The sequence below is a fragment of the Trichechus manatus genome, unplaced genomic scaffold (assembly GCF_000243295.1).
Source record: "Trichechus manatus latirostris isolate Lorelei unplaced genomic scaffold, TriManLat1.0 scaffold00016, whole genome shotgun sequence".
In the NCBI taxonomy this organism is placed as follows: domain Eukaryota; kingdom Metazoa; phylum Chordata; class Mammalia; order Sirenia; family Trichechidae; genus Trichechus; species Trichechus manatus.
Genome location: NW_004443952.1, coordinates 23,909,873 through 23,924,548, shown reverse-complemented (window position 1 = coordinate 23,924,548; position 14,676 = coordinate 23,909,873). Strand labels below are relative to the sequence as shown.

Here is a 14,676-nt window from a genome sequence, read left to right as displayed (position 1 = left end):
CATAGCCTATATGATCAATCTTTCCCCCCTTTTGTGTACATTTAGGTTAGTTTCAATTTTTCCTTCTTCCAGTGAAGCATATGCTTTTATATATATATGCTTATTTGTGATTTTAAGCGATTATTTCTGTAGATTAAATTTGCAGAAGAAATATTGAGGTATGCACTTTTAAAATTTTGAGAGATACTTCAAAGATGCCCTCCAAAGATAATCTGTACCAATTTACACTTCAACATAATGTATGAAGGGAGCCCTGGTTGCATAGTGGTTAAGAGCTATGGTGTCCTATGGCTGCTAACCAAAAGGTCGGCAGTTGGAACCCACCAGCTACTCCTCGGGAAAAAGATGTGACAGTCTGCTTTCGTAAAGATTTACAGCTTTGGAAACCCTATGGGGCAGTTTCTGTTCTGTCCTGTAGGATCACTATGAGTCAGAATCGACTAGATGGCAGTGGGTTTGGTTTTTGGGTATAATGTACGAGCGTACCATTTTCTACTACTCTTGCCAACAGTGGATAGTATCAATCTTTTAATTATTTGCTACTGACATGGACAAAAAAGTTATTCATTTATTACTTACGTGATTATAAATAGATGAATATCGATAACCAGAAAATGCAAGAAAACTAAAGAGAAATGTGTCATTTGATTTCAGGTCAGTGCTAACAGTTGCTTGTGAACAAACTGAAGTTCTGCTTTTTGACCCTATATCTTCAAAGCACATAAAAACACTTTCTGAAGCTCATGAAGACTGTGTAAATAATATCAGGTTAGTATTATAGTGAAAATACAGTAAACTTTGTTAGTGTGGCCCAAAATATTCTGCTTTGGGAGTTACTGAAAATTTGAAATGCCTTGTCTATCAGTGCTAGATGATCCACAGTTGTGAATCCTATCCCTTGTTAAATGTGTCCTTTTAATTAACAAAACTCACTATTAACCATTTTTGGATTGAAGTATTTTTGAAATACATTTTTCACTTCCATATGATTTTACCTTTTCTCTTTGAATGTCAGGGTCATCATTATGAACCTCAACCATTTATTATGCTAATCACGTCATATCTTTGGGCTAATGATCTGTGTAGAATTATGACAGACCCATTGCTTAGCATCTCTTATACCCCTTCCCTCACCCCACCCCCCCCCTAAAAATCTAGACTGTTGATGGGAAGAAACACATATGCACAAGTAAGTTCTTTATAAAATTGCTGGAAGCTCCATAAATTCTCAATAATGTGGGAAGTAAGTAATAGTTGAATAGCTTGGTGGATTAATAGGCAGTCATTAAAATGATGCTCATAGAGACTAAATATCAACATAGACAAATGCTTGCAATAATATAGATTGGAATTGTGATAAAAATTGTATAAATATGAAATTAAGCAGAAGAAAAAAATTAGAAGGAAATACCAAAAAATGCTAATAGTAGTTGAGTTAGAATGGATGGATTATGAGTAATTTTCTACTTTCCAAATTTTATATTATAATGTGATTCTATAACTTTTATAATTATTTTAATATTTAAAAAAAGTAGAAATTACACCTAGTCAGAGTGACATACTGAATTTTAATGTAATCCTTATGTTCTGAATACACAGAACAACAGATTTAATTAAATAACACGGAAGATACAGCCTGGCTCTGAATCAACATAAGCATCATTGTGGACCAGAAGTGGAACACAGACACAAAATTATAAATAGGACTGAAACCACAGACCCACTGGGTTTTCAGTCTGGATGTATACACTGGCATCTAGTAATTTAACTCCTGTCAGGTAAAGTACTAAAGTGCTTCATGTGAGGCAGGAACCAGAGTCAGAGTCACTGGTTGAAGCCAGAGGCCTGTTTGGAATGTCTGCCCCATTTGTGAAAGGCTGAATAGAAATAAAAACTATTCACTACCTGGGCTATAGGTTTTAGCAGATAAAAACATAGCCTCATGACCAGATGAAGCCACTCGTTGAGTCAGTGACTGAATCTGTGATATCTCTAATATTATCATGAAACCAGAGTCCTGAAATGTCATTATAAGGCCTTGTTCTGGAGTGGGAGGCCCAGAAGGCCGTGTGGAGGCAACCATAAAACCATTAAGCAGGAAGAGAGAAGAAAAAAAATGTTTTAAAACTTTTCTACTCAAAATGAGGCTATAACCAAAATCTCAAAACTTGTGAAGAAATCTAATAGTCATGTCATAACAGAATCAACAACCAGAACAGGCCCCTTCTCTGGATGAAATTAATTTTATGGAGTAGTCCAACAAAGACTTTATTTTTTAAAATAAATTATTTTATTTATTTTTTTTTGACTAGGTAATACATGCACGTGGTACAAAATTCAAAAGATACAAAAGGGTAAACAGTGAAAAGTAAGTCTATCTCTCACCTCTGTCTCCTAGCCACCCAGTTCCCCTCCCCAAAGGCAACCACTGTTATCAATTTCTTGCTATCCTTTCTGAGATAGTTTATGCATGTACAAGTATACACACACACACGTATATAAATGGTAGCATCATACACATACTATTTTGCCTTTTTCACTTAATAAAATATATTAGAGATTGTTCACATAGAATGATCTTATTCTTTTTAATGGCTCCATAGTATTCTGTTGATTGGAAGAGACGTTTAAACATTTTTTAGGATGACTAAAGAAATAAATTAAGGGATAACTTCCATTTAAAGAGAGCTCAAAATTATGAAATGAGATGAAACAAAAACAGGTTAATATGGAAAAGAACAAAGTAGAATTTTTGGAAATTAAAAATGTAGTACATATAGATGGGATAGATTTACCCTTTACACCACTGAAGAGAGAATTAGTGGGTTGGAAGATAGTACTAAAAATTTTTCCCCTGAGAAAGAGGGGAAATGGGGGCAATTATTGCTTAGGAAACATTGAGTTTTTGTTTATGGGGATGGAAAATTTGGCAGAGGATATTGGTGATGGTTGTACAACATGACTGATGTAATTAATTTCACTGAATTGTATATATGACAAACGTTAAATTAGCAAACCTTATGTTGTCTATAATTTTACGACAACAACAACAATTCACCCAGAATGCTGAGAAAGGATAAAAATAGGACAGGGTAGTTAAAAGACATGAAGAATTAACTGGGAGACATAATGGCTGAGAGTTTTTAGCATTAAAGAAGGACCTGAGTCCTCAAATCAAAAGTGAATTCTAGAGTGTCAGCCAAGTTAAGTAAAGGTAAATCCACATCTAGACAGGTTGTGGTGATATGCTAGACTATCCATGATAATGAGAAAATCTTAAAAGCTCTACATCAAAGAGGTCAATTCTCCCCAAATTAGTATACATTCAGTGCCATTTTAATGAAACTACGAACAGGGCTTCTTATAAAACTTGAAAAGCTGATTTAAAAATTCATATTGGATAGCAGAGTACCAAGAATAGCTGAGACAATTTTGAAAGGAAGATTAATATGGTGGGAGTACTTACCCCTCCAGGTATCAATTGTAGTCTTGGGATGGATAGATTAAGTGGCCAATGAAATGGAATAGAGCTCCCAGTAACAGGCTCATGCATATATGAAAATTTAATATATGGCAGCAGTGGCATTACAAATCAGTAGGGAAAGGATCAGCTATTCAATAAATGGAAAAGAGAATTTGTTATATATATGGAAAAATAAAATACAGATCTCTACATCATACCATAATTGAACTCCTAGCTAGATTAAAGACCTAATTATGATAGCAAACCTCTAAAGCTTCTAAACCTTTAGAAGAAAATATAGAATATATTTGTGTTCTGAGAGTGAGAAAGGCTTTCTTTAAGATACATAAAACATGAACCATTAAGGATTGATAAATTCAGCTGCAATAAAATTTAAAATTTTAATGTAACCAAAGACATCATAACAGTGTGAAAAGTTAAGCTATAGGCTAGTGAGAGAAGATATTTTCAGTGCACATAACCAAGAAAGGATTAGTATCCAGAGTATATAAGAGCCCTATAGCAAAATGGAGCCCTGGTGATGTAGTGGTTAAGAGTTCAGCTGCTAACCGAAAGGTCGGCAGTTCAAATCCACCAGCTGCTCCTTGGAAACCCTATAGGGCAGTTCTACTCTGTCCTGCAGGGTCTCTATGAGTCAGAACCAACTTGACGGCACCTAACAACAACAACAACAACATAGCAAAATAGGCAAAGAATCACATGAGAGAAACTACAGTGAACAATAAATACTTTCAACCTTACTAGTTATCATGGAATTGCAATTAAAAATAACAATGAAGAAATAATAAGTATTGGAAAAAGTATTGAGAAATAGGAACTCTTTGATATTATTGATGGCATATAAATTGGTAAAATTATTTTGAAGAACAATTTAGCAGTATCTGCTAAAGTTGAAGACCAACATATTTTTAAAGAAATTAATGTACACGTGAACAAGGAGATGTATAAATTAAATGTTCATTACAGCATTGTTAGTAATAGGGAGAAGTTGGAAACAACTTGAATGTCCATCAAGAGGAAAACAGATAAATAAATTGTGGTATACTTATACAATGGAATACAGTATATTTGTTAAAATAAATGAACTAGAAACATCAGCATCTGAGGTACATCTCAGAATTTAAGGTTGAGTCAGAAAAGCAAATTGTAGAATGATCTGTACAGTGTAATACCATTTATATAAAACTTGAAAACATACAAATATAAGCTTGATGAGGGCAGGTATTTATGCCTGTTTTGTTCCCTGCTCTGTCTGTAGCACCTAGAACAATGCCTTGCATATAGTGGGTGCTCATTAAATATTTACTGAATAAATTGTATGCAAAGTAATATTATAAATTGTTTATGAATATGTACATATGAATTCATGGTGATTAAAAACTTTCATGGTGAATGACAACAAGTTTTGCATAGTGGTTCCCTCTGGAGAGAGAGGGAGGGAGAGAGGTGAATGGATTGGGGAGGGGTATACAGGATATATTTTTGTTATGTACAATAAAAATCTAAAAGATAAAATGTTAAAATTTAATCAAGCTGGGTGGAGCTATCACAGGTGTTTGTTACATTCTTCATAATCTGTGTGTTTCAAATGTTTTACAATTTAAAAAATTACCTCACAAAGAAAAGCCTTGAGTTGTTTGCCCCTACTCAAAATGAATTTTTACTAATCTGCTGTTAGAATTTATGTTGTCTATGTCAACTCTCATTTGCTGTTATCAGTGTACCTGCTATAGCACCCCGCACCTATAAATTTGAATCTGCTTCTTCTGATCTGCTGGTTAGTAAAACAGATTTTGAAGCTTATTTAGTAGTACATGTAACTTAAGAGTTTTGAGTGAGGATCTGAGGGGTCCTCTAGTACATGAACTTCAGTGTACATTACTTAATAATAATGAACCAAAACCCAAAACCAAATCCATTGCCATCGAGGTGATTCCAACTCATAGTGACCCTATAGGACGGAGTAGAACTGCCCCATAGGTTTCTAAGGAGTGGCTGGTAGATTCGAACTGCCAACCTTTTGGTTAGCAGCCAAGCTCTTAACCACTGTGCCACCAGGGCTTCTTAATAAAAATACTAAATTCCATTTTTTGAGTGCTTACCATGAGCCAGACCTCCTGTGAAGCACTTTTCATCTTATATTGTTTAATCCTCACAGTACCCCTATGTAAGACAGATATTGTACCCCTTTTAAAGAATGAAGAAACTGCAACTCAGATCAAGAAACTTGCCCAAGGTCTTATGTCTAATAAATGATTGAGCTAGAATTCATACTCAGTCCCATGAGATTACCTCACTGTTGAGTTTAGAGATGTAGACGTGCATTTCCGGGTTTTGTTCTAGATAGTTGTTTTGTACTTATTTGGTAATGTTTTCTAGTTCATTTCTTAATTTTGTGGTTTGCTTATCTTGTGAAATAAAACGTTGATAGTTGTGGAGAATATTTTCTCTTGCTTCATACTTTAGGAAAGTCAGGAGAAAAGTCTAATTTCTTAAGCACATTGCACAGGTTTACTTTTCATTCAGGATGATGTGGATTTAAGAGTCCAGTTAATATCCAAGTCCCTCCAATTATGAGGTTGCCAGTTATGATGACCTTGAGGCCATCATAACATAAGAATATTTACTTAATGATAAGACCCTTTAAAAATCAGTACCTATTAAATATCCCAGGATTTATTTTTTCCTCCCACTGTCTTTGTTGGTCTCTTGCTGACTGTTACATTTCAAAGAATATAATGCAAATGCGGTGCTTATCAGTGGGAACACGAAATTTCTTTTGCAAAGAATGTAAAATTTTACAAAATTCTGAAAGTGATGCTAGAGAACTGGTCAAATTCATATAAAATCATTGACAAATGAGAATCTGACAGAGTCAGAGTAGTTACCAATTAGAGAAAAGAAAATGACAGAAATGATGATAAGCTAGGTACTTAAAAAAGAATTATTTGAATATCTCAGAGGACTACGGAAGGCCCTTAGGAGAGTTAATGAAGCCCTTGCATATTTATACGGAAGTAACCCTTTTTTTTCTTTATTGTAGTACAGAATACAAATGTGAAGTAAGGATGTCATATTTCTGCTATTTTAATTTCATTGTTAAATTTATGCAAAATATAAAGAAATATTTGATTCATTCTTGCTCTAAGAATTTGCATATAGTTAAATAAATAAAAAAAATTATTTTTGTGATTTTTACTTTTTTTTTTTTTTAAAATAAAGACTTAACACTTTCATTTGTACGATGAAATGTTGGTACACGTTTTAAGAGAATTCGCTTTCAATTGCTTTTATCCTTTACCAATTATCCTCTGATAATTTATCAATTAATCCAGATGTCAATTTATCCACAACTGTTGTAGTCATAAGTTGAGGTTTGATGGGGACATTTGGAAAGATTTCAGTATGTGTGAAGGAGTGTCTCCTGTTTATTAAAGTCTGTGGGTTTATCAGTATTTTATAATTATTAACTTATTAGGCTAGATTGAGTTTTAATTTGAGATGGTTGCCCTAGATCTTCAAAGGCTTGTCTAATACTTCACATTCTTTCTGTCTGCTTACTTTCAGATAAAAATTGTCATAGGTGATTTAACTCATATAGTGTGTATTCTTAATTTTTTAAAAATTTATCTACTTTCTTTACCAGTGGTTCTCCAATACCAAAATTTTTAACAGGCAGTACTTTGAGGCAAAATGAAAAAACCAAAGTCAAAATATTGACTTTTTCACTAAACTTACTTAATTTAAAACCATTAATTTTTATTCCACGATTATTCTCTCTATATTTTTGGTATTAAAACATGTTATAAGGGAGAAATAAAATTGACAATATAAGAATTAAATTTTTGATATAGTAGAAAAATCTGTAAACCACAATGAAAGACAGAAATATTGGGGGAAAATATATGCAACATAGTGTATTCGAAAAACTGAGATATAATATCCTTAGTACAGAAGGACATCTTACAACTCAATAAAATAAAATCAGTAAAGGACGTGAACAGCAATTCACAAAAAAAAACTACCAATAATTGTGAAAAAAAAAGTTCAGCTTTACTAAAAATAAAAGTTTCAACTTAGATGATATTTTTTTCCTAACACTTGGCAGAAATTTTTTAAAAAAATCTGTATGGAATGGTTTGGGGAAATGGACACTCCTAACTGCTGCTAAAATTATATATTGATATGTCCTTTTGGAGGACAATTTGGTTATATGTATTAAAAGCCTTGTAACTTTTAAAATCCTTTTTTACCTAGCAGTACATTTTTCTAGGACTATACTTAGGGAAATAAATAGGGATGTGGTCAATATTTACCTGTAAGGATGTTCGTCTTAGTGTTTTTTAATAATAGCAAAAAATTGGAAGCAAGCTGAATGTCCAACAATTATGCATTATTCTAAAAAAGAAAAAAGATTACAGCTCATCCATGCAATGAGTACTATTCAGCCATTAAAAATGATATTGCAGATAAATCTTTAATGATATGGCAAAATATTTATGAGATAATACTAGGTTTAAAATACAGAAATTAGACTAAACATCAATACCAGTGGTTATTTTTAGTGGTGGATTTTTTTATTTATTTAAAAATCTGTTCAATGAAAATGTATTATATAATTTAAAAAGTTATTGGGAATCACCGTAGAATAAATGTCTCTACTTTCCCACACACAGCACTGCTAACTGCTACTATTTCTCAGAATACAGCATGCCTGTACATGCCTCTGTACCTTTGCTTATCCCTTGGCCACTTCAGAAGTTCCTGCTTGTGTTTTAAAGTCAGTTCAAATGACACTACCATAGAGTCTTTTCTAACCATGCTTTTTTCTTTGCTTATCTCACACAATTATTTTGTGTAATTATGTATTTACAATGTCTCCTCCACTAGGCTATGAACTATCTCATTCATTCATTTAGTAAGTATTTGTTGAGTGTATATTATGTGCCAGGCACTGTTCTGGGTACTGCAGATCTAACCTCAGACTAGGCAGACAGATTCCCCTCCCTTCAAAGAGTTTATAGCCTTTTAAAGTTATTCCTTACACAGTAATGTTAAGTGTTATGATAGAAATGTAGAGTTCTTTGGGAGCTTGGAGGATTGGTAAATCTACTCCAAGCTGGATAGCGAGTGAAGGCTGCCTGGAGTTGACATCTGAGCTGAATATTAAGAAGAAAGCAAGAATTAGCCAGATCACAGGGCAGGGGGAAGAGGGCTTCAGGTAGAAGAAACAACCGTACAAAGGCCTGGAAAGTTAAGTCCATAATAAGTCAGGAAGGTCATTATAATGTCTGTGGATATTGGGTTGATTTCTGATGGAAAAAAAATTATGTGTGATCTTATCATAGAATTGGCTCCAGAATTCACATCTTCTGCAAGAGATTAAAGTTATATATAACATACGTTAGCAAAAGCATTCTAGTGTTGAATCAGACAGAAATTCAAGTGTGAATGTTAGGTTTGTTATTTTTTAAGTGTTTGTATAAATATATTCTCACTTAGGATTGTCAAACAGCAAACTGAAGTGTCTGTTAAAATTAGAAGTTTTATTGAAGTAATAAAGCAGTCTGGATCAGGCAGCACTTAGTGAGAATTCACCAAAGTGCTCTGGAAAGAGGAATTTTAACATAACAGACACGAGACAATTACGAGATCCCTTAAGCATTGTTTTAGTAATCATAAAGCTTTAGTCAGTTAACATTTTGTTAATCTATGGATATTTTGGGGGTCAGCCAGAGTAAGTATTCTTCCTGGGAGCACGCTGTGAGAGGAAGGGAGGGGAGGGGAGCTCAGCCCAAAGGCTTCCGGAAGTATTCTGGCTAGCTGACTTAAGATTCAGCTCAGAATAAGCAATAAACAATAAAAATTGAGTCTGGCCTACATCTTTGGCAGATGCCTCTCCTTATGCCAATCACCTAGATTTTTGGGGCTCCTTCACAGGATTGAGAGATTAATATAAAATAAAGTCTGAATTATAGAGTATTTAATTGAGTACATTGCATAATCTTGACTGGTCCTAATAAAATGTTGCTAAGTGAGATTATTTCGGTAGTACCCCTAGGATTAATAGCTACAAAATAATAGCAATTTGAATAGCAATCTTTGTATGAAATGTGTTCTAAATAGAAAAATATATCACTTGTAGCAGAGTAAACATTTCTATAATTTTGAACCCTTTACACTTAACATTTCCCCCTCAGCATTCAAATCTTCAAAGTCTCCTCTATTTCCTATTCAGTTATCTCTCACTGTTTGTGTTTTCTATACAGATTATAAAGCTCTTTTCTTTCCCTCTAGCAGTGTTCTCTGTGTACCTACCCGTTTCCAGTTCCAAATAAAAATCAATAATGTAAAGCAAATGAATCAAATTGCATTGTGCCCCTCATTAAATCATGGTACCCTGTGATTATGTGAATTATGTTTACTCTTTATTGTATATCAGAATCACTGGGTATATATAGTCAGTTTGTAGTAGTTTTTTCTTTTTTGTTTTCTTGATTAGGCAATTTAGAGACTATTTCTCAAATCAGGTTTTATTTAATAAGAGATTAAGTGAATCAGTTTTTCTTTTTTCCTTTTGTAGATTTCTTGATAACCGGCTGTTTGCTACCTGCTCTGATGACACTACCATAGCACTGTGGGATCTGAGAAAATTGAACACCAAAGTATGCACTTTACATGGTCACACTAGCTGGGTGAAGAACATCGAATATGATACTAATACAAGACTCTTAGTAACATCAGGATTTGATGGAAATGTCATTATTTGGGACACTAACAGGTTTGTGAACAGGAGATCAAGTTAGCGTTATGAACAAAAAAATTGACTTAAAGAGGGTGAACAAATTCTGTGTTCTCTCCTAGCCTTCATATCTTTTTAGGTGAAAGAAATTGGTGTTGGGAATAACAATTGAAGAGTTATTCCATCTTTTGTTACTTACACTTATTCGTATTCTGCTGATAAAAAATTTGGAGACAATTATGGATGGAAAAGAGACCAAGTAGTATGCTTAATGATGAAAACTGGTTTATAAAATGAATTTCCTGAATTTAAGGGATTTAATGAAAAATATCTTTGTTATTTCCTTCTTGAAACTGAAATGTTTTTCACTCTTTGGTCTTTACTTCTCAATCTATTTATTTTTAAGTTTTGTACTTTGTTTTCAAGCATTAAAAGAGTAGTTCTCAATTGGGGTGGTACTGATCCCTAGGGGATGTTTGGAAATAAATGTGTGGGGAATTTTAGTTGTCACAATAAAGAGGGGAGAGAGGAGGATGTCTCCTGGCATTTAGTGGGCAGGGACCAGAATTTCTAAACATTTTGGAATGCACAAGACAGTTTGCACAGTGAACTAATCATCCCACCTGAAATGCCAGTGATACCTCTGTTGAGAAACATTTCAATAAAATACGTCCTTATAGAGAAAGTGATTATTTAAAGAGCTGAAGTTTGAGAAATAATCAAAATATACTTGTTTCTAGTTATGATGAAATAATACATAGTAATACACCAGGATCAGTCCTGAAAGATTCTTTTCAGAAGTTGTATGTAAAAAGAGAGGGGATATTCTTAGTTAAAGATTTCTAGCTATGCTTATTGTTTGAGACGATAGTGCTGTCGAAGCTAATTATGACCTTGCTACCTAAACTTAACGAAGAGAATATTAGGAGAAAAAAATGAAAGGCCAGTCTGTAATATGAATATAGATGCAAATATTCTAAAGAAAATATTAGGAAATTGAATCCTGCAAGATATTAATCAAAATCTTATGATCAAGTTGGATTTATTCAAGGAATGAAAAGATGGTTTATCAAAAAAACTATTAATATAATTGATTACATTAACATTAAATGGATAAATCCATATGAAGTTTAAATTGAAGGATAAAAAGCATTGAATAAAATTAAACAGTCATGATTAAAAATAAACAAAAGCAAGGACATTATTACCAACCTTATAGAAATTAAAAGGATTATAGGGAATACTATGAATAATTTTATGCCAACAAATTAGACAATGTAGATAAACAAATACCTAGAGAGACACTGATTATTGAAACTAACTCAAGAGTAAATGGAAAATCTATAGACCTACAGATCTATAGCAACTAAAGAAATTGAATTGGTAATTTAAAAATCTTCCCACAATGAAAAGTCCAGGCCCAGATGGCTTTACTGGTGAATTCTACCAAACATAGACAGAATAAATAATACCAGTCCTTCACAGATTCTCTCAGAAAACAAAGGAGAGAACACTTCCAGCTCCTTCTGTGAGGTTAGTATTACTGATACCAAAGCCAGACAAAGATATAGTAACAAAAGAAAATTACAACCTCGTGAATACAGATGCAAAAATCCTCAACAAAATGTTTGTTGTTGTGTGCAGTCGAGTCGATTCTGACTCACAGCAACCTATAGGACAGAGTAGAACTGTCCTGTAGTATTTCCTAGGCTGTAATCTTGATGGGAGCAGATCGCCAGGTCTTTTCTCCCACAGAGTGGCTGGTAAGTTTGAGCTACAGACCTTTTGGTTAGCAGCTGAGTGCTTAACCATTCACCACCAGGGCTCCCTTAACAAAATATTAGCAAGCCAAATATAGCAATATATGTAAAAGATTATAGGCCATGACCAAGTGGAATTTATCCAAGGAATGCAGGTTTGGCTTAACATCCCAAAATCAATTAATACATCATACTAATAAAGGAGAAACTCTACATGATCATCTCAGTATATTCAGAAAAGCGCTTGACCAACTCCAACACTCTTTCATGATAAAACTAGGAATAAAAGAGAACTTCTTCAACCTGATAAAAGTCATCTATGAAAAACCTACAGCTAAGATGATACTTAATGTTGAAAGAAAAAATACATTCTCCCTAAGATTGGGAACAAAGCAAGGATGTCTACTATAACCACTTATATTCAATATTGTACTGAAGGTACAACATTGTAGTAGAGGTGCAATCAGGCAAGAAAATGAAATAAAAAGCATCCAGAAAGAAACTGTCTTCTTTATATGCAGAAGACATGATCCTGTATGTAGAAAATCTTAAGAAACACACACACACGCACACATACACGCACACACAAGCCGTAGTAGAACTAATAAGTTCAGCAAGGTCACACGATATAAGATTAATATACCAAAGTCAGTTGTATATCTGTTTCTTTGCAATTAACAATCCAAAAGTGAATTAAGAAAATAGTTCCATTTGCAGTAGTATCAAGAAGAATAAAGTACAGTACTTATGAATACATTTAACAAAAGAAATACAAGATTTATACACTGAAAACTATGTAACATTGCTGAAAGAAATATAAGAAAATGTAAATGGATGAAATGACTTGTGAGCTCAAGGGATTTGGGGGTTGATCAAGGAAAAAGATATGGCCATGAGGTGACAGTGTTGTAAAATAAGCTATTTATGGGGGCAGGCTCTATGACAGGTTTGCATAAGGGGGAAGCCCCTAATAGCATGAAATGTTCCAAAGACAAGGGCTGGGGGGGACACTCAGGAGGCTGAAACGGCAAGGGAGCTTTTGGGGAGAGGGGAGTTGAAGAGGGGACTTACATGTCTAGGTGATGTGGTTCAGCAACACAGTGGGGAGTTTCTGTATCAGACAAGTACGAAGGGCAGCAGTGGCCTGCGGTCTTTTATAGACTAGAGTTTATCTTACTTACGGCTAACTAATGTTGGGTGCAGATTCACAGATATGGAAACCAGGCAGGCACTAAATGGCTACAAATTTCCTTATTTGGACTATATGTAAAACAACTGGGTGTATAAAAATATGCATTTGGTGCCAGCAAATTTTGAGCTAACAGGTCCCAGCTTGCTATGAAGAAAATAACCCAGTCTGTCTTTGCTCATTTATATAACAGACACATTCTATGTACATGAATTAGAATATTCACTGTTATTAAGATGGCAGTTCTCTCCAAACTAATCTACAGATTTAACACAATCCCTACCAATATTCAAGCTGCATTTTTTTTTGCAGAAACTGTCAAGCTGATTCTAAAATGTATATGGAAATGCAAAGGACAATCTTGAGACAGAACAATGTTGGAGGACTCATACTTCCCACTTTAAAACATGTTACAAAGACATAGTAATTACGTCAGTGTGGTACTGGCATAAAGATAGGCATATAAATTGATGGAACAAAATTGAGAATCTAGAAATATACCCTTACATTTATGGATAGCTAGTTTTCCACAAAGGTAGCAAGATAATTCAGTCGGGAAAAGATAGTCTTTATCAACAAATGGTGCTTGGACAATTGGATATACGTATGCAAAAAGATTAATTTAGGCTCTTGTTTCACATCACACATAAAATTAACTCAAAATGGATTTTGACCTAAGTATAAGAGGTAAAACTATAATTATTCAAAGAAAACATAGGAGTAAATCTTGACCTTGGGTTAGGCAAAGATTTCTTAGATACAACACCAAAAGCACAAGTGGTAAAAGAAAAAATTGATAAACTGGACTTCATTAGAATTAAAAGCTTTTTCACTTCAAAAGATTCTATTAAGTGAAAAGCAAAGCTACATACTGGGAGAAAATATTTGTAAATCATATCTGATAAGGGACTTGTATCTAGAATATATAAAGAACTCTTACAACTCAATTATAAGTAAACAAATAAAAGACGGGCAAAAGATTTGAATAGACATTTCACCAACAAAGACAATACAAATGACCAAAAAACACATGACAGTATGCTCCACATCACTAGTCATTACGGAAATAGAAATCAAAACCACAATGAGATCCGAGGTCACACCCACTAGAATAGTTTTAATAAAAAAAAGATAGACAATAACATTTATTAGCAAGAATGTGGAGAAACTGGAACTCATATTTTTGGTGAAATGTAAAATGGTACAGCCACTTTAGAAAACAGTTTAGCAGTTTATTAAAATGTTAGAGAGTTACCATATGACCTAGCAATTGAGAAATGAACACATATGTCTATACAAAGACTTGTGCATGAATGTTTATAGTAGCATTACTTATTATAGCCAAAAAATGGAACCAATCCAAATATCCATCAACTGGTGAATGGATAAACAAAATATAGTATATTTACACAATGGAGTACTACTATTTGGCAATAAAAAGAAGGTATTGATATATGCTATAACATGGATGAACCTCAAAAACATGCTAAGTAGAAAAAAC

General features: G+C 33.6%; 1 protein-coding gene across 1 annotated transcript in view; it reads left to right on the top strand.

Moving 5' to 3' along the window:
• DCAF10 (DDB1 and CUL4 associated factor 10) overlaps positions 1-14,676 on the top strand; it is a 35,912-nt gene that overhangs the window by 6,596 nt on the left and 14,640 nt on the right. The window contains exons 2-3 of the mRNA XM_004372246.2: positions 655-768; positions 10,068-10,265. Of these exons, the coding sequence (XP_004372303.1) occupies positions 655-768; positions 10,068-10,265 (312 nt within the window). The remainder of the gene's footprint in view (positions 1-654; positions 769-10,067; positions 10,266-14,676) is intronic.